General features: G+C 37.9%; 1 protein-coding gene across 1 annotated transcript in view; it reads left to right on the top strand.

The window, feature by feature from the left end:
• Positions 1-21,463, top strand: part of NEB (nebulin) — a 243,548-nt gene that overhangs the window by 88,652 nt on the left and 133,433 nt on the right. Inside the window, 13 exon segments of the mRNA XM_037849798.1 lie at positions 538-849; positions 1,143-1,346; positions 1,797-1,901; positions 5,097-5,204; positions 6,816-7,127; positions 9,059-9,262; positions 10,776-10,880; positions 12,281-12,388; positions 13,710-14,021; positions 14,280-14,483; positions 15,944-16,048; positions 19,794-19,901; positions 20,853-21,164. Of these exon segments, the coding sequence (XP_037705726.1) occupies positions 538-849; positions 1,143-1,346; positions 1,797-1,901; positions 5,097-5,204; positions 6,816-7,127; positions 9,059-9,262; positions 10,776-10,880; positions 12,281-12,388; positions 13,710-14,021; positions 14,280-14,483; positions 15,944-16,048; positions 19,794-19,901; positions 20,853-21,164 (2,499 nt within the window).

The raw sequence follows: 21,463 nt of genomic DNA, 5'->3' as shown, positions 1-21,463 counted from the left end.
CCATGGAGTTAAATATATTTGTTTTTCCTTTTGTTTCCAAAATATGGGAAGTAACCATCATATTTTAAAGATAAATGTTCAAGAATCCATGAGGGGTTAAATATATTCTGGTATACCCATATAATGGAATATCTGCTACCATGAAAAATCATTCTTGAAAAGAATACTTAATGACACAGAGAAATGCTATATAACTGAAAAGAGCATGCACAAAGCCATATACAATATGACTCCTATTCTAGTTTTATTCTCCCTCTGTGTGTCATACATACACAAACCCACATACATATACCACAGAGTCAGCAGTTTTTTCATTGGTTATCTTTGGCTAGGATTATCATGTATTAAATTTTATTTTCTTTTGTGTTCTTATATATACTTTATTTATATACTTTATTATCTAAATGATTTACAAGATGTATGTGTTATTTAATTCAGGGAAAATCATTTTTTTTTAATGAATAGGAAAATTTGGACCTAATAATTGAATTTTACTGAAAGTTAAATGGGTTACTAGCAGACTTTTTCTTCTTCTAGTACAAGTACAAAGAAGGCTATCGCAAGCAGCTGGGCCATCACATTGGTGCCCGAGCTATACATGATGACCCCAAGATGATGTGGTCCATGTATGTGGCCAAGATGCAGAGTGACAAGGAGTACAAGAAGGACTTTGAGAAGTGGAAGACCAAGTTCAGCAGCCCAGTGGATATGCTGGCGGTGGTGCAGGCCAAGAAGTGCCAGACCCTGGTCAGTGACGTGGACTACAAGAACTACCTGCACCAGTGGATCTGCCTGCCCGACCAGAACGACGTCATCCAGGCTCGGCGGGCCTACGACCTGCAGAGCGACGTGAGTACCAAGAACCATATGAACATGCAATAGTGGGAAATCGGCGAGTTAACACTCCTTGGAAAAGGTAGAAATAGATGGCTCACCAGTTCCTGCAAGGGAGGGAATAACATGCTTTCCTTCCTCATGAGTGTTAATCCTTTAACCCTCCAGACCAAAAAGAAATCTTGTCTGATACCCTGCCTAACCACCAAATAATATTTTCAAGAGTGCTTTTACTTTACCGCATATCTTGGAATGAAAATGCTTTCCCAATGCGGGGATTGATATTTACTGAGTGTTTATGTCAACAGAACATGTACAAGTCAGATCTCCAATGGTTGAGAGGCATCGGCTGGGTGCCCATTGGCTCTTTGGAAGTGGAAAAATGCAAAAGAGCAACTGAAATTTTGAGTGATAAAGTCTACCGCCAGCCTCCAGACAAGCTGAAATTTACCAGCGTGACTGATTCTCTGGAACAGGTGCTGGCCAGGAACAACGCCATCACCATGAACAAGGTGAGGCTTCACAACTCAGAGCTGAGGTGGCTCCTGGAGTTGAATCAAAGAAAAGGAGCATAATTGAGAAAAGAAAGAAAGAGCACCGAACAACCAAAGACATCTGTCCACCAATCAATAAGATACATCTATGTCACCTTTATATTTTAGTATTTACTGCAGTTATTTCGTGGTTTTGATAAAAATGGCATATTTTTATAGAAAAAATAACCTCTGTGTGAATGATACTCTCACATTCCATTTAAGTGTTAACATACATTTCAGCGTATCGGAGAGTACTTATAAGTATCTGTTCTACTTTGAACAGATTACTTGAGATGTAGAATACTAATATTTATAAACCGCATAGCCTTTTCTTATTTTTGTTTTAAAAGGTATTGTGGCCCTGAAATTCCTATTAGTTGCGCACTGAGTTTTTTCCCTGATTACTTTGTATATTTTCTTTGACAGCGTTTATACACAGAAGCCTGGGACAAAGACAAGACCCAAGTCCATGTAATGCCTGACACACCAGAGATTATGTTGTCAAGGATGAACAAAATCAACTACAGTGAGGTGGGAGCAGATGCTTGTTCTTTGACATTTGTATACCATTTCTTATTTCTCATTTCGTTAATCTATTCCTTGATGATGTAATACTAAATGACAGCTTCTAAAAGGGTCTCTTTTCTTGTCTGGTGAATAACAACTATCATAAGCATCAAACTCTAAGCAATAAGAATTACCATTTAGGAGGTACAAATTATAAGAGTGATGATTTCATCAGTGACCATAAGAGTAATTAGAACTTTTTCCTTTATTGATTTTTGAAGTTGGGAAATTAGCAATAGGGCAAATATATGTGTATTTCCTTTTTATGCTACTTAGCTGTGGTATGTTTTCCATATATGATTTATTGTTCCTAAATTATAATTTAGGGTCAAAATTAAAGATTTTTAGTGTATAGGATTAAAATCAAGGACTAAAATCAGAGTTTTACTAAATGTTCTAGTTTGCTAATGCTACCAGAATGCAAAACACCAGAGATGGACTGGCTTTTATAGAAGGGGGTTTATTTTGTTACACAGTTACAGTCTTCAGGCCATAAAGTGTCCAAGGTAACACATCAGCAATTGGGTACCTTCACTGGAGGATGGCCAATGGTGTCCGGAAGACCTCCATTAGCTGGGAAGGCATGTGGCTGGCGTCTGCTCCAAAGTTATGGTTTCAAAATGGCTTTCTCCCAGGACGTTCCTCTCTAGGCTGCAGTTCCTCAAAAATGCCACTCTTAGTTGCACTTGGGATATTTGTCCTCTCTCAGCTTCTCTGGAGTAAGAGTCTGCTTTCAACGGCCATTTTCAAACTGTCTCTCATCTGCAGCTCCTGTGCTTTCTTCAAAGCGTCCCTCTTGGCTGTAGCTCCTCTTCAAAATATCACTCTCAGCTGCACTGAGTTCTTTCTGTTTGTCAGCCCATTTATATGGCTCCAGGGATTGAGTTTTGACCCACCCTGAATGGGTGGGGTTAAACCTCCATGGAAATTACCCAATCAGAATCATCACCCACAGTTGGGTGGGGCACATCTCCATGGGAACACTCGAAGAATTCCAATCTAATCAGCACTAAAAAGTCTGCCCCACAAGATTGCATCAAAGAATATGGCTTTTTCTGGGGGGCATAATATATTCAAACCAGCACACCAAATGATACTGACAGAGTGAGAGAGTGAAAGGGGGGTAGTGGGATGAGAATGGAAGGGGGAAAAGAGAGCTAGAGCCAGAACTGGAGCAAGGGAAAGAGAGGATCTGCCACTGATATAATGGCAAGCCTATTTCCTTTTCATTTTCTGTGAAAATAGGGCCAGGTCACATGCCCCCATTTCAGTATCAGGGATGATTAGACAGGGTGTCAGCCTCCCTTCCAGTATAGGAATCACCACCCAATAAGTCATCATCTTACCTTTACTTAAGTGTTCCCTGTGACAAGGAACTTGGCTTAAAAACCTGTCCATTCATTCTGGAGAATTCTGTTAGAATGTGCTGATATATTGAGTTACAACATTCCTCTCTGCAAATCCACATAATCCTCTGAAGCTACTCAGAACAAATCTATTCTGTCCATCATGTGACATGACATCCCTGGCAAAATGTACTACCCAAAACTGAACAAAATACTATACTATATATCCTGTACCATACGATATATCCTATACCATACTACTATACTATACTATGCTATACTATACTATATAATATACTACACTACACTACTATACTATACTATACCATGAGTGAGGAGTAGCCAGTGTGAAATACAGTTGACCTGTCAGATTTCCTCTTCTGGGCATTTGACCCTCTATTTCTACACCCTGTGCTTCAAGGATGCATTGACAGCTATCTCACAGCTGGTGCACATGGGATGTGGAGCCAACTTAAACCCTAAGTCGTTTTACATGGGCTTAAAGCTAGGTTTCCTTTAATCTTGCATTTATCCATTTGGTGATTTAAATCTCAGTTCAGAGGTGCAATTTCTTGTTTGATTGACCCTGTCAGTTTAAGCCTGTAGAGATTTCTGGGAATCTAAAATTCTGTGAGCTGATATATTAATTATTTCTCCCAGCTTCATGCCACCAGCAAGGAAAATATTGTTTCTTTGGCAGCAGAAATTAACAATATGTTTCACTTCTGTAGAACATTACTTGGAGAATTAGCTAGAATAGCCACCATCTTAACTAATTTTATTTTGGGGGTGCAACTATAATTTTAGTGTTTGTATAATTAGACCAGCTCTTAATTGTCACCAAAAATCCTACTCTCAAATCAGAAAGGATTGAGTTTTTAGTTAAACCTATAGCATAGGTCCAGTCTTTTACAGGAAAGCATGCGTTGTGTGTGTTTCATCATGAGAGCTACTTAGGAATTCAAGGAGACAAAGAGCTCCTGTAACTATCTGCTCTGCAATTCTGGAATTCTGGACACTCTGTCTTTGCTACAAAAGCTCAGAGATGCTGTAGGGATGCTGCCGTTAGGACGAGGCCCAGGAGAATAGCCTTAGGGAGTGCCTGCCTGCCAGTCTCCTTTCTCTGTCTCTTCTCTATGGGTTCAATTCCATGTGCTTCCTTCAGACAGGCAAATGAATGCAAATTTGATTATGTCACTCTTTTCCTCAAAGATTTCTGTGGGTTTTCTATTGTCTGTGGGCTTAAGCACAGACTTCGTAGATTAGCAGCCAGGTCTTCACAGTCACCTCCAGACTTCTTTCTGTCCTCTCCTGCCACTCCCCACCTGGGACCTCACTCCCTTGCTTCGACACCCCTGCTCTTTCACTCCCTGTGCCGTGATTCATGCAATCCGCCATGCCCTGACTGCTGTCTTACTCCATGAAAATCATTCAAGGTCCAATTCAAAGGCCCCCTGCAGGAGCTTTCCTGAGTCTCAATTCAGAATAAAGGACTCCTTCCTGCCGTTCTTAGTTGAGGCATGTTTTTCAAACATGTATATGTACATAGTATGTGTATGTGTGTGTGTGTGTGTGTGTGTGTGTATGCTGCTTAAAGATAAAACATAAATTTTAAAATAAAAAACAAAGTACAGTCTTCTCCATAGTTATCATTTTTAAAATTTTGACTTCAGCAAAAACATGGAGGCTTAGATGTCTCAAAAGTAAGATCATTATAGGCACCTCTTTGTACAGAACTTAGGGAATTATTTCAGTTCTCTGTTGATTTGTGGATATGAATGTCATCATCTAACCATTTTTCCCCCATGCTTAGAGTCTGTATAAACTCGCCAATGAAGAAGCCAAGAAGAAAGGCTATGACCTGCGTCTTGATGCCATCCCAATCGTGGCCGCCAAGGCCTCCAGAGATATTGCCAGTGATGTGAGTTGTCAGTTTTATTCTGAGTGTGATCTATCTGTAATTTTCATTTAAGTAAATATTTTTAAACAGTTTTCCTGGACCTTTGAAAATATATCCATATGTATTTGGTATTTTTCAAAAACCTCGTTTGGGGGGAAATGAAAACTTTGATGTGCATGGAAGGGGTTTTCAACCTGTAAGAAGCCATATCTTTAGTGAAAAAGGGTCCTCCAAGAATAGAGAAAGACCCATTCATGTGTAAAATGTTAGAGTGCAATTGCAGGCTTGGAGATGCTTATGTAAAAATTACCATTATTCTTGTAGAAAGCCTAGCTCTTAAATTTAAAATCTCCCAGTGAGAATCAGGGTCTGGCTTTATGTAGCATTTTAATATACAGTGTTAGAAAAATGCACATGAGACTTGCCATTACAATTCACCATGCAAAGATTATGAAGACAATTGATGTGTACCAGAAGTGTCTACTGTCCCAAGCTGGAGCCCTTGACAGTAGTTCCTTGCCCTGTGTCTTGTACCCCCCAGAGAAAACCATCATTCTTGAGCAACAAATGATTGCTCTAAAAATCAAGACCTACTATTCAGATACATGGTCAAATTATGTTAACGACTTGCCTTAGTTTATGCATGTTGATATCTTTCCAGCAAGTGGATTTATCCTACCAATAATAGTAATGAAATAATAATGACTAAGAAGCAATGAGAACCTTTACTAAGAGCCTTATATGCGTTATCCCACTTCTTCACAATAACTTTAGGGTGTAGATACTGTCATTATCCCCGTTTCGTGGCTTGCTTATGCAACTTGTCTAAAATTACACTCCTGGTGGGTGGTGGGGTTGAAACTCCTGATAACTTCATTTCTTTCCAGTGTACTATATTGCCTCCTGTTGATTCATCTATACTTTCTCGCTCAGTCATCTTTGAGAATGGACACATGTGTTTTGGATCGGGTTGGCTCAGATTCCAGATATGAAATCAATGGACATGGAATAATAAAAACATGGTTGACCTGTGCAGGACTAGAACCCATGACCTTCTTAGGTGCATGTCTAACCAGCCAGGCTGCCGTGTCAGTTTGCTAGTATAATCAGTTTTCAATATGATGCCAAAAATTTTCCACCTGCACTGAACACACAAATCCATTATGAAATAGATTCTCCTCTGTTGCCACTGAAGGTAGTCCTTGACCTAGAGTACTTCATGCTTGTGGGACCCAGCCATTCATTTTATTGCTTATTACACACCAGCCATGTCACCAAGAGCATATTTTCCCGATGAGTTTTTGTGTATAAGTTGCAATTCTCCAGGTTCTCTGGTTCATATGGCCTTTCCCCACCATTTAAAAGTGACAGTTCCCCACCATGTATGCTTCCTGCCTCCAGAAATCTTCCTGTCCCCAGGTCGTAGATGATTTTAGGTATAGGCTAAAATTGTATGCATGCCATCTATTTTACTGCCTCCATATGATCCTAGGGTAAAAGCCGGGATAACAGCCTAAATTAGTGCTTATTAGCAAAAGTCAGTTAAACTATGACTTGAGCAAGATGAATATGGACAGACTTGTGGCCTCTGAGAGCTTATGTAAGAATGTGATTTCTGTGTTTTCATGTCAGTACAAATACAAAGATGGGTACCGCAAGCAGCTGGGCCACCACATCGGAGCCCGCAACGTTGAGGACGACCCCAAGATGATGTGGTCCATGCACGTGGCCAAGATGCAGAGCGACAGGGAGTACAAGAAGGACTTTGAGAAGTGGAAGACCAAGTTCAGCAGCCCAGTGGATATGCTGGCGGTGGTGCAGGCCAAGAAGTGCCAGACCCTGGTCAGTGACGTGGACTACAAGAACTACCTGCACGAGTGGATCTGCCTGCCCGACCAGAACGACGTCATCCAGGCTCGGCGGGCCTACGACCTGCAGAGCGACGTGAGTACATCAGCTGTTTCTTTGGAGAAATGATTTCAACTCTGTGAACGTTATCCTTTACATACAATCCAGTGGCCGACTCAAGCCAGGATTTGTTATTTGAATTAGTGTATGGTTTCATTGCTTTATTATGAATGTATTAATAATTTTTCTAAAGAAATAAAGTTTTACTAGCTAGACTTGGTCTTATAAAAGCAGGACTGGAATTATGCAATATTAGAAGTTAGGGTCCACCAGAGGGAGACATTTTCTTTTATTCTTTAAGGGCAGAAAGAAACAACAAACTTTTATTTTAAAAAATTATCCCTAGAATTTGTTTTTGGCCTCCTTACAAAACAAATGAGATTGTAATTATTAAAGTGCTCATGCTTGCTAAAAAGTTATGAAATAAAAGAAGTCACTGTGTCTGGGAGCTGCTGAATCATCTCCCTGGCACTTCCTGCTGCCAAGTGTGGTTCTCCATGCAGAAGTCAAATGATGACAGACCCTCGTGCCTGTTGGAAGCAGCACACTATCTCAAATCTGGGGTAGGAGAAGCACATTTCCTGCACTATATATTTTATAAATGTTTGAAGGAATTATTAAGCTTTAGAGGGCTTTGGAGAATAAAAAGAATTAATAATAATTAGACATTAATTGGCTGTTCCTAGAAACTGTAGAGCCCACCTATGAACACTCCCACGTCTGTTCTGTAGCTTTTGACATAAAGAACTCTGTGTTTTGCAATTCTCTCCAAAGTGCCTGCACATGAAAGGCAGTTAAAAATGGTTGATGTCACCCATAAAATGACAGCGTTGACAGACTGCTTTGCGTTGTCTACTTGCTGGGTGCCTTTTCTAGATTTCTCCCTCAAACTGTGAATCCTCAGGGATTCAGATGTTCTTAATAATATCGAACGCATTTGAAAAGTTTAAAAGCACCCTAGAAGTATTAAATGTTATTGTTTTCACTCTTGCTGCTGTTATTGAGGGGACAATCACTAGTCAGCATGGGGCAATCCCAATAGGCTTTTTGTCTAGAAGGCGAAATACCAGTTTATACTTTCTATTTAATTGCCGTTATAGGAGGAAATCTTATAAATGAGGTCCAATTCCATTGTAGTGAAATAGTTATGAAAAATTAAATGCCACATAAAAATCTTTAGTGGAAAAAAATGATTTAAAATCAAGTGAGAAATAAGGTTACAGGAAGATGATTCTGGAAGGAGTTCCTGTTTCCTGTCCTGAGAACTTGGTAGGGGGAGGAGTGGAGCCATGGACTAATTAAATAGTTATTATTGTCCTAAATTTTGGACAGTGTTACAGCCACCAAAAGTCTGCCTCAGGGATTCAGATGTTCTACATCATTATTATATTTTTACTTCTCTCCTTTAAAAAAGAGCATGACAAAAAATTTGAAATGTCAGAGAACGTACATAGAAGGTAATAACAATTCAACTTAATCCAACCACTCAAAAAGCCCTCTCCTCATGTAATTTATACACATCTTTATTTTAAGTACTGTTTTCTCATCCAATACTAATCAATGACATTTCTACCTGTCATAAATATCCTTAGAAAATATGACGTTTAGTAGCTGCAGTGTGTTCCATATGGCTAGAGTTACATTTATTTCATAGGCAGTTGTTGGACATGTCCATGGTTTCTCCCACTCTGGGTTGGCATTCTATTCCTATGCACATGGACATTATAATTTTAGCAGTATTTTCTGAACTGACTGACAAAAGATGATAGATGGAATCACTCCTCTCCTAAGAACTTGAAATATCTGATCTTTGTCATTTTTGAGCATAGGTTCTCTCTGCCTAATACAAGAGACTTTTTTCTACAAAAGTAGAAAACAGAATTGCACTTCACTATTGACTCCATTTGCATCTTTCCCCTAAATCTTTCCATCTTGATGACACATTTCTACCTTTCTCCTCTCCATAGAATGTGTACAAGTCAGACCTTGAATGGCTGAAGGGCATTGGCTGGGTCCCCATTGGGTCTCTGGATGTGGTCAGGTGCAAGAGGGCTGCCGAAATCCTGAGCGATAACATCTACCGCCAGCCTCCAGACAAGCTGGAATTTACCAGTGTGACTGATTCTCTGGAACAGGTGCTGGCCAAGAACAATGCCATCACCATGAACAAGGTGAGCCCAGCTGCCTCAAGTGACATTTTCCAAGATGCCAAAAGATGCCATTACACCTTAATGATTAGTTGAAGTTGCCCATGAAGGTGTGGGCTCACACCTCTTGAATTCAAAATTTGCCTTTTGAATTGCATACTTGAAATCCTCTTTCTCTTATTCTCAGTCTTTTTTTTAATAATGCTTTTTCTTTATTTAGAGAAGTTGTAGGTTTACAGAACAATCATGCATAAAACACAGGATTCCCATATACCACCCCAATGTATATTAATGAATTATAACAAATGTTGGTGTGGAACATTTGCTAGAACTGATGAAAGCACATTTTTATAATTGTACTATTAACTAAAGTCCCTGATTTAACTTAGGGTTCAATGTCTGTGTGGTTCAGTTCCATGGATTTTTTAAAATTTTTATTCTGTTACCATATATATAACCTAACATTTCCCCCTTTTAACCACAGTCAAATATGTTTCAGTGCTATTAATTACATTTGCAATATTTTGCTACCATCACTAATATCCATTACCAAAACATTTTCACCATCCCAAATAGGAACCCTGTACATTTTAAGCCTTATCTCCCTATTCTCTATCCCTACTCCATCCCTGGGAACCTATATTCTAGATTCTGACTCTTTGAGTTTGCTTATTCTAATTATTCCATATCAATGAGATCATATAATATTTGTCCTTTTGTATCTGGCTTATTTCATTCAACATGATGTCTCTAAGGTTCATCCATGTTGCATGTATCAAAACGTCATTTCTTTTTACAGTTGAATAATATCCCATTGAATGTATAAGCCACATTTTATTTATCCATTCATCAGCTGATGGACACTTGGGTTGCTTCCATCTTTTGGCAATTATGAATAATGTCACTATGAACTTCAGTATGCAAATATATGCTCAGGTCCCTGCTTTCAGTTCTTTTGAGTATATACCTAGTAGTGGGATTGCTGGATCTTATGGCAATTCTATAGTATGGTACTCTCTGAAGAACCAACAAACTGTCTTCCACAGCGGCTGCACCATTTTACATTGCCGCCAACAATGAACAAGTGTTCCTATTTCTCTGCATCCTCTCCCACACGTGCAATTTTCCATTTTTTTTATAGCAGCCATTCTAATGGGTGTGAAATGGTATCTCATTGTGGTTTGGGTTTGCATTTCCCTGAGAGCTAATGATGAGCATCTTTTCATGTGTTTTCTGGCTATTGGTATATCTACTTTGGAGAGATGTCTGTTCAACTCTGCCCATTTTTTGATTGAGTTGTTTGTCTTTTTTGTGTTAAGTTGAAGGATTTCTTTATATATTCTGGATATTAAAACTTTATTGGGTATGTTTATTCTCTTTTAACCATGATAACTAGTAGTAAGTCCTCCAACTGAATGTCTTACATTCAAGTCTGGTTTGTTTTTCCTAATTAGGTTAACAATAGACTTGTTTAATTTGACTTTTTTAATAATTCCCATCAAACGGTTTTCTATCAATACTATACTTTCTTTTATAGCGCTTGTACACAGAGGCCTGGGACAAAGACAAGACTCAAATTCATATAATGCCTGATACACCAGAGATCATGTTGGCAAGACAGAACAAAATCAACTACAGCGAGGTAGGAGTAAAATTCTGTGATGCTACACTTATTTTGTCTGTTTATTTTGTTTTGCTGTGTTTACTTTTGTGGAAGTACTCAGGCCTCAGCTATCATGGTGTATGCAGCTCTTTCATATGAACCCTCAGCTCATCCAACCTTTCATCTCTGGGGTGAACTATATTCTGTAAGATTCCACAGGCAAACTGAAGTCACTCTGTCTTTTTGCTTTATGGCCATTGTCAGTTCAGCTCAGTGGGACTTTAAGTAGTTCTTGGCATTTCCAAGGAGTAGGATTGCCAGATAAAATACTGGCCCATTTGGAACATTCTTATACTAAAAAACTATTTGCTGTTTATCTGAAATTCATATTTAACTGGGTATGCTATATTGTTATTTATTAAATCTGGCCACCCTACTAAGGGGGCCTCTAACAATGTGAACTTTTTTCCACCTTGGTCCTAAACAAATTGACAAATAAAATAAAGAGTAGAAATAGGGGTCAAAAATCTCACTTTTTTTTTTTTTTTTAACTGATAAAGTTAGGTTAAAGGAGACATTTGCATGAGAGCCAAACAGGCCTGCTAACTGAATCCCAGAATAAGTTTCCCTACCCAGGCACAGGCCTTACTGGAGCAAATTGAGCTGTCCCCTTGAGGTGAGGCCTGCTTGGAACATGGAGGAGCAAGGAGGGTGGCAGGTTTGCTCCCGCTAGGGAAAAGTGGGGAGCTGAGCTGAGCACGCCCAGTTATCCCATCCCTTCCGACAAGATGGATCAGTAAATCACTGCAACTCTTCTGGAGTAAAGCCAGTAAAGAGGGCAGAGAGAGGCCAGAGTTAGAATAATTGAGCTCCTTTTATAGAGAGAGAACTCTGATGTGGGGAAGAAGTTTTCTCCATTAATAACACTGCTTATTGATTTTTTTAAAGTAAAGCCAATTTTATAGATTCTCATTTTATTAATATGATATAACCAAAATTTAGAATCTTAAAGTTGTGATTCTAGTCGAGTTGACTATGTTTTAAATTGTACTTTGATTTTTTTTTCAGGTTCATTTTTTAAAACAATTATAAACATTTTTAAAACATTATAAAACATTGCATGCTGGTCATAAAATTTTTAAGTAATAAGTAAAAGTGGGTGTATTTTTATATGTAAATAAATAATAATAGAGTATGTTTCTGCAAATTTTTTTTTCACTTAGCAACCCTTATAGATGGGCACTGTATCTATGTTACTACCCATTGATATACTTCATTTGTTCCTAACACTATATAATGTCTTTGGGTATTTATTTCTGGAAATTTAGATTGTTTCTAGTGTCTAGCCTTTTTGTAATTATGTCATTTAAGTTACTTGGTAATCTCCAGGTTGTTGCTGTCAAACCTTTTGATTTAACTCTTTGACTTTCTTTCTGTAGACCCTGTATAAACTTGCCCACGAGGAAGCAAAGAAGGAAGGCTATGACTTGCGAAGTGATGCCATTCCAATTGTGGCTGCCAAGGCCTCCAGAGACATCGCCAGTGATGTGAGTAGCTACATCTAATATATATGTATATATGTATGTATATATACGTGTGTGTGTGTGTATATATATATGGAAGGATGAGGTAAAGGGTGGCAGGGTCATTCCTGCAACAGGAAGATGCAGCTGTGTTCCTGTTAGAGCATACTTATTGTCTTATTTTTCTAAATCAGGGAAATGTTTCTCATTTGAAGAAATTCTCTCATATTTTTAACTCCAAAAGCCTTTAATATGCAGGTTCCATAGGGGAAGCAGGTGCCCTAAGCTTCAGTATAAAATTGAATTTGAGTCCACAATTGCTCAGATCTATATTTATGAGAAATTTACCTCCATATTTTGACACATAGCCCCCACAGAAATAAGAAAATGCCAGACGGGTCTCAAAATAACTTGGTTACATGTATTGGTTCAACATCAGATAAAGACTTGGTACAACCTGTTCTAGGAAAATACACATTTCCCTCAAACTGGTTTTTATATTTGCTAACTTTTTCTTTGAAAGAATTACCTTGTGTTTCCTTTTGAGTTCCTTTTAAATGGAAACAGATTGACAAAAATGAAGAAACAAACAAACAAACAAAAAAACAACAAAATGGTGAACCTGATATCTCTTTCTGCTCTCTCTGAAAGAAGTGGGTCCTTTGCTGGAGAATTCAGACTCCTGTGAAGACATATTATAATTTGTGTGATGTTGTTGTCAAAGTAAATATCCACAGTCAACACTCCCCTCCACCAACAACAATACAGTGCTTTCTTGTGGGTATGCAGTCCAGATCCTCATGTGATTTCTAAATTGTGGATAAACCCAAACAAATCTTGGCCAAATTTTATCTCAGCCAGCGCAGGTATGCAGGATGAAAAACACAGGCCAGACCATTTCAGGGAGACTCTAAAGTCATTGGTGACAAAGGCCCAAATGAAAATCAACAGAGCCAGAGTTGGGATGGGCAATGGGTAGATGAGGGCCAGAAGATACAGACTCAGGAATAGCATTCCCAAAACCATGTAAGATTTCTCCATTTAGTGATTTCACTACCCCAAGATGAAGAAAAGGTAGTGTACAATACTGGTTGATCTGAAAAGTGTTTCTGCCTTTATATCCAGGGACTTCATGTGTGCAAATCGGTAGACTATGTAGTTCGGGACTGTCTTCCCATCAGAGTGTTGCTGTAAACTCTAATCATATTTGGGTTGAAGGGAGAAGTCAATGCTCAGATAATTCCATTTCTCTGAAAGAATTACCAATTTTAAAATAATAAATACTTAAGTTAATAGAGTTATAATTTTTTCCCATTTATTTTTAAAATGACCACTTTTCTTTCAGTACAAATACAAAGATGGGTACCGCAAGCAGCTGGGCCACCACATCGGAGCCCGGAAAGTTGAGGATGACCCCAAGATGATGTGGTCCATACATGTGGCCAAAATGCAGAGCGACAGGGAGTACAAGAAGGACTTTGAGAAGTGGAAGACCAAGTTCAGCAGCCCAGTGGATATGCTGGCGGTGGTGCAGGCCAAGAAGTGCCAGACCCTGGTCAGTGACGTGGACTACAAGAACTACCTGCATGAGTGGATCTGCCTGCCCGACCAGAACGACGTCATCCAGGCTCGGCGGGCCTACGACCTGCAGAGCGACGTGAGTACCTGAGACCCGCTACAAGCCACTGGTGACCACGCTCACAATAGTAACATAGAAAACAGACAGGGGTTTAGATGGAGCCCTCAGAAGCCCTGACGTTTCTTCTTCTCTCTGTTCCTCATTCACTGTACCCTACTTTCTTTTAGAGAAAAGGCATAGACATGAAGTTTATCCTAATATCCGGTCTCCTTTCCTTTTCGAAATTGATGTCGTAGCGACGTCAATAATAACTGCTTTTGTGTTTGATCTTCCCAGAATGTTTATAAATCTGATCTCCAGTGGCTGAGAGGCATTGGCTGGATCCCCATTGAGTCTCCAGATGTGGTCAGGTGCAAGAGGGCTGCAGAAATCCTGAGTGATAACATCTACCGCCTGCCTCGAGACAAGCTGAAGTTTACCAGCGTGACTGATACTCCGGAACAGGTGCTGGCCAAAAGCAACGCCATCAACATGAACAAGGTGAGCCCTCCATTTGGGGGTGACTAAAAAGAGGGCTCTCTGTCATGTCTGTGATTGAGTCTTTTTTGTTTTATCTAGTTAAACTGCCATCCAATGTATAGTGGTTTCGTTCTCTGTTCAGTTACATACAGATTCCAAAAATATATGCAGGTGTTTCTGCTTTGACATCCCTCGCAAAATAGCCAGAGTTGAAAGTAGGGCAGCTGCTCTCTCTCTAGCTAAGCCAACTTGGCAGATGAAGTCACTTCCCTCCCCACTAGGTGAGATCTGTCACCCAGGGGTGTAAATACCCCTGGCAATGTGGAATATGACTCCCGGGAAGGAATCTGGACCCGGCATTGTGGGATGGAGAACATCTTCTTGACCAAAAGGGGGATGTGAAAGGAAATGAAATAAGCTTCAGTGGCAGAGAGATTCCAAAAGGAGCCGAGAGGTCACTCTGGTGGGCACTCGTATGCACAATATAGATAACCCTTTTTAGGTTCTAATGAATTGGAATAGTTAGCAGTGAATACCTGAAACTATCAAATTACTACCCAGAACCTTTGAATTTTGAAGATGATTGTATAAAAATGTAGCTTATGAGGGGTGACAATGTGATTGGGAAAGCCATATGGACCACACTCCCCTTTGTCCAGTATATGGATGAATGAGTAGAAAAAAAGAGGGGGGAAAAAAAAGCCCCCAATGATCTTTTTTACCTTAATTGTTCTTTTTCACTTTAATTTTTATCCTTATTACTTTTGTGTGTGTGGTAATGAAAATGTTCAAAAATTGATTTTGGTGATGGATGCACAATTATATGGTGGTACTATGAACTATTGAGTGCATGCTTTGTATGACCGTATGGTATGTGAATATATCTCAATAAAATTCAATTATTAAAAAAAGGAAAGTAGGGCAGCTGTTTGGGGTTCAAATTATTTGAAGTTTACAGGAGTAATTCATGGCTTTGCATCGAGATTTCTTTCTTGCTGGGTACATATCTAGGTAAGCAGAGAACAAACAAGTCAGATGCAAATCTCCATAACATTATCAAAAACAAATCTAAAGATGGCTTTCCAGGTGTATTTGCAGTTAAGAAACAAACAAATAGAACCTGGGAAAGGATGTCTTAATATAGCCACAGGGTAGATATGGATGTAGATGTATGCTTGGGAAGTACTTGGTTTGAATTTAATTTGGTGGTAGAAGAGTGACCTATAACCAAACACACACACATGTGTGTTTTCTTTCACATCTTATTCTATGTAACTGTACATATTATTTCACATAATGTTGCATGCATTTAGTGACAATAAATATCTTGTGACATCAAAGAAGTTAAGAGTGCAATTTGTAACATATAGCACAGATAGCAATGGGGCAGTCTTTCAGACTCATCATTATCTCTTATTTGGAAACTCTTCTTTAAACAAACTCTGTTTTTCTAATATGTTAACCTTTTTTATTCTTCACAGCGCTTATACACAGAAGCCTGGGACAAAGACAAGACCCAAGTCCACATCATGCCTGATACACCTGAAATTATGTTGGCAAGACAAAACAAAATAAATTATAGTCCGGTAAGACTTTTGTTTTATTTTCTTTGTATGACCAATTGATTTTGGTGATTTAGTAGTACCAGAGTTTTGGGTTTAATCCTTATGTGAATCAATTAGCTTAGCTTTGTTTTTTATGCCCATTACCCTTCCTTGAATATACATATCTTGGTATTCAAAAAATAAAGAGATATAAAGATAGGTGAATAAACACAAAAATATCTCCAGGGCAGGGGAAAATTTAAAAACACTCAAAGTCAACTATTGAGTGAGATATATTGTCATTTTAATTAAAAATTAAATTTAATTAAAAATTTAATTAAAATTAAATTATTACAAATTATCAGATCTGTAATTTGTAATTTTGCCTCAAAATTTTGTTTCATGAGTTGATTACCTTCTGCTGCCTCATCTGTAAAATGAGATAAAAATACTTCTTCTGGAGAATTTTTGTGATGATAAAAACAGGTAGAATATGTAACATGCCCACCAAAGAGCCTGGCCCAAGGAAGTTGCTTGAAAGACTTTGATTTTTTCCTTTCCCACCCATGCCCCCATGAAAATTAGATTTAATATGCTCAAAAATAACTTGAGGTTTATTTACAAGAATTGCTATGAGAATCCTTAAATTCATCCATTTCAAAATTGCCTGAGAACAGTGGAATATGTTCTTTTACGAGCTGTCTTGTCTCACTAAACTTGTCATCATGTATATGTGCAGCCTAATAATATCACTGCAGGAATAGCTTCTTTCCCAATTGCTCCAAAGTCAAAAGTTTCTCTGGTTTAATCAAGGAAAATGCTGATTTCCTCCATGTTTCCATGTTTATGTGCCTTCACTGAAAAAAAAAAAGGAGAGCAGACCTTTCTTTAGTGAAAAGATAAAAAATTTAAGTACTCGTTTTTCAATACTTGACTATATTTATTATTTTACCCATATTAATTACTTTTGCCTGGAGTGATATAGACCAAAAGAGGAAATATTTATATCAAATAACTATGACAAGTGAAATGAAGAAGATATAATTTCCATTTTTCCAGCATTATAAAACAGGTTTGATCAACGACAAGCCTGATCATTAATATTTGATTGGCCTTGGCTTCAATCTTTTTTTTTTTTTAAAGAAAGCCTACGCAGCTTTGTTTTGTGTCATCAGCAATTGTCTTGATACTAAAATTCAAAAAGACCTTACAAGAAGGAAAATTACTATAAAACCAAAATGTTAGCAAAGTAAATATTGTACTATATAAAGAGATCATCTATCATGATCAAGTTAGATTTATTTTAGGAATACAAGATTAGCTTAACATTAGAAAATTCAAAGTACTTTCTCACATTAACAGAAAAAAGAACAGTCATGACCATTGCAATTAGTATAGTTATTGTTTGGAAAAAAATGCAATATCCATTCATGGTAAAAATTTTGTTAGTAAACTAGAAGTAAAAGGAAAGCGTTTATTCTGATGAAGCTTATCTGCAAAATATACACAGCAACCACCATATCTAAGGGTGAAACAGCGACACACGTTTTTTTTTAAACGTAATTTTATTGAGATATATTCACACACCGTACAATCCATCCAAAGTATACAATCAGCGTCTCCCAATATCATCACATACTTGTGCAGTCATCACCACAGTCAATTTTAAAACATTTTCATTACTCCAAAAATAATAATAATATAAAATAAAAATATGAAAGAAACCCCAAAATATCCCACACCCCTTATCCCCTCCTATTGTTGACCCCTAGTATTGATGTGGTACATTTGTTACCGGGCTTCAACCGTTTTTGAATGTGCAGTTTTTCTCTGAGCTACTGAGCTTCTCTGTTGGATTAGCTTCTCCCAGGAGGTCCATCTTTCCCAAGCAGATAAATTTAGTTTCTGTCCCGGACTGTAATGAAATTTTAAGTGTCTCCCTTTGTTAAGATTAGGTCAGAGAAGGTAAGTTTTTTCTTAGACTACTGAGAAGTTGAACTGTTTTTTTAATTCTAAAATTTTCAGCTGAATTTACTTTCTTTAAAACTACCTGATTGGATTAGTTCCCTAAAAACTCTCTTCTGAATATTAGATTTCAGAAATGCTCACTTGAATCTCTTCCCAACCCATTGCTAGTGGTATCTTTATTCTATACTTCGCTCAACAAATATAAAGACAACAACAAACCACATTTTATTTTTTTCTCTTGAATTCTCATTTACCTGTTTTAATTCTCTTGGGTAAATAGATTACTAAACAAACTTTTAAAAGCAGCCTTGACATAACTAAATCTGTTTACCTCTTTGAAGACAGTATCTTCTTCAAATATTGGAGGGACTAATGAAATCTCTTGCTTTGTTCTGAAGCCATAATATGATCAAGGACCTTTTTTCCCCACTTATATCAGAAGGATATCTTTAAATATTTATTCTTCAAAGGCAAAATAACAATAGATAGAATACTTCACTCCCCAGTTACAAAAGAAACACTTCTAGAAACTTTTTGGAAGAACAAATAACCTTGAGATTTTATCTTAAACACATAAGTTTATTCTTATTTTTACTTGGGCTTTTCCTTGTAAAACCCCAGCTTGGAAAGAAAGTGAACTGTTACATCTTAATACTCTCCATTATAAACATACAATAATATCCTCCAGGACTCTTAAGTCATTTAAAATTTTATTTTAAAAAAGAAGAAAGTCACACAGGCCCCAGCAGTTTCTCCGATGCATGTCCCATAGTATTAAAAAAAAATTAATTCTGCCAAACAGATAATTTAAGTCATTAGTATCCACCAAAACCTTTTCAATCAAGGCACCATGAGTGCCTGAAAACCATGAAAGTCTCATTAAGAGATCAGCAAATTTTTACTTTGCATGTTTAAAATTTATTTATACAAATGTATTTTTATTTAATTTTGTTTTTATTTCTTGAATACCAACAATTAGCAATTATTTTAAAATTTATGTTGTCTTAAGAGGCTTAGGAGTTGGGTCAAAATTCTTGTAAGTGGTTCATAAGCAGAAAAGGCTGAAGACCACTGGTATAGTTGACTTAATGCAGTGGTTCTCAAACTATGTTCCCATGGAACACCTGTGTCCCACCTTCTGTAGGTATCTGTTCTGCAAAAACAATTTTTAATTAAAAAATATATAACTGAACAGCAGCAGTGATTCTCTGTTCACAGAAAAATAATGGAGAATTTTATCAGCGTTTTGTTTTTAACTCATAAATCTTTCTTAACTCTTTAGTACATGTTATCTATATGTCTGCTAGCAATTTCCTGTAGTTGACAAAATGAATAAATGAGAAGCAAATCAGTTTTAACAGAGAAATTCAGAAACGGGATCATCTTTAGTTCAGCATTGTTTTGATTATGGACACATGCTCATAGTGGTATTATTATTATCTATTATTATATAATCATATACTCCAGTATTCAAATTGTTCCTAATTCAAATTTGGAGTTAAATAAGTCAATATTTCTTGGTCGCTTCATGGAAAGAACCAGTGCTGAGCAGTCTAGACACATTCAAGAGCTATTGCTATAATGTGTAAAATCTGTAAAGAGTTGTGTAAAGACAAGTTGTGGTGTTAAATCCTGCTGAATTCGAAATTTTGATTTAAATAAGTAGCTTGGATAAATAGATAGGAAGAAGAAGATAGTTTTTTATTTAAGGCTAAACATACTAGTGTAGATCTGTGTCCAAAAATAGTCTTCCTTTGACAAAAATACATTTTTGAGTGAATTGTGTACTGAATCTAAAAGCCGCTACTTCTTTCCCCAGAACGTTTATCGCCAGGCCATGGAAGAAGCAAAGAAAGAAGGCTATGACTTACGAATTGATGCCATTCCCATTGTGGCAGCCAAGGCCTCCCGGGACATTGCCAGTGAGGTAAGAGCTAATCAAGTCCTTAGTTTGTCACTAACTAGTCAGCCACCTGCATAGGGAGATCTCCTTACCAGAAAATGGCTGGAAGTCACTTGAGTCATTTCCCATCTTAACTCCCTTCATTGTACGGGCCAAAAAATTGAGGCTCTGAAACAGTAGGTCATTTGTCCAAGATCTCTAGCATCACAGGGGCAAAACCTTGGTTGGAATGCTGTTCTTTGACTCTTGCTTTTTTGTCTTTGCTTAACAAGAGTGACCACCTTGAATAAAATTAGGTGACTACATTTTTGGCCTTCATAAAATCTAATAAGCTCTCCTTAGGATAACAGTCAAGACAAAGAGACCAGTAAAGATTAACAGGCCTAACTCTCTCCCATCATTTGAAATAGGACATGGAATGGCAAAAAAAGCTTAAAGTTTCTTTGCTATAAGACCTACAGAATTAATATTCCTTTACCCTAAAATGAAGGCATCAGATTCTTGGAAAACTTAAATATTAATCCGAGAGTGGCAGATGTTAAACTAGCCTTCTCAGATTATTGGTGCAGAGGAAATTATTTCTCAGATTGTCCTAGAAAAAAGATTTATGAATCATATCAGTACATCCCTCAAGTGTGTTCTCAGATGATTTCACTCACACAGTGGACTGTAATTGGACTCACCCTTTCAACGTTCACTTTTCATCATCTTTTGCCAACATGAACTTCTCTAACATAACACAAAGCAATCGATTGTGGAGTTGAATGGCAGCAGAGCACAAATTAGCAAAACATCCTCCCCTCTGGATGTAAGCATGCATCTGGGCATAGCATTATAGCAGCCAGATTTATGAACCCCGCCCCCTGCCCCCGCCCCCGGTGTCTTTAGGAGTTCATAGAAAGACTTCACTGCAGGAAGGATGACAGGGAACAGCCCGCAGTGCTTCCTTCTTATTTTCTAATTTCTCTCTTTCAGTACAAATACAAAGAAGCTTATCGCAAGCAGCTGGGCCACCATATCGGTGCCCGAACGGTCCACGATGACCCCAAGATTATGTGGTCCCTCCATGCTGCTAAAATGCAGAGTGACCTTGAGTACAAGAAGGAATTTGAGAAATACAAGACAAGGTTCAGCAGCCCAGTGGACATGCTTGGTATCGTTTTGGCCAAGAAATGTCAGACATTGGTCAGCGATGTGGACTATAAACATCCTCTGCATGAATGGACCTGCCTGCCCGACCAAAATGACGTCATCCAGGCGCGGAAAGCTTATGACCTCCAGAGTGACGTGAGTGTCCCCGTGGCTGGGGCTGTGTTAAAAGCGTGTGGAAAGAGCTGTGTCTTCATGGATCCTGACAAGCTTGTGTATTTTAAACAATCTGTAATTGAATGTGTGAAAAGAGTTTCTCAATTGATTTTCTTCCCCAAAAGATATCTGTAAAAGGGGAAATAAAGTAAATATTATCAATTATATACAATATCTATCTTCCTAGTGATGCAGGCTTCCTTTGTCTGAGTTAGATGAAAGTTAGTCCTCAAAAATGTATCACTAAAGATATATTTTGACTAAAGAGGTAAAAAAAAAAT

The sequence above is a fragment of the Choloepus didactylus genome, chromosome 9, assembly GCF_015220235.1.
Source record: "Choloepus didactylus isolate mChoDid1 chromosome 9, mChoDid1.pri, whole genome shotgun sequence".
NCBI lineage: Eukaryota > Metazoa > Chordata > Mammalia > Pilosa > Megalonychidae > Choloepus > Choloepus didactylus.
This window is presented reverse-complemented; position numbering and strand designations above follow the sequence as displayed.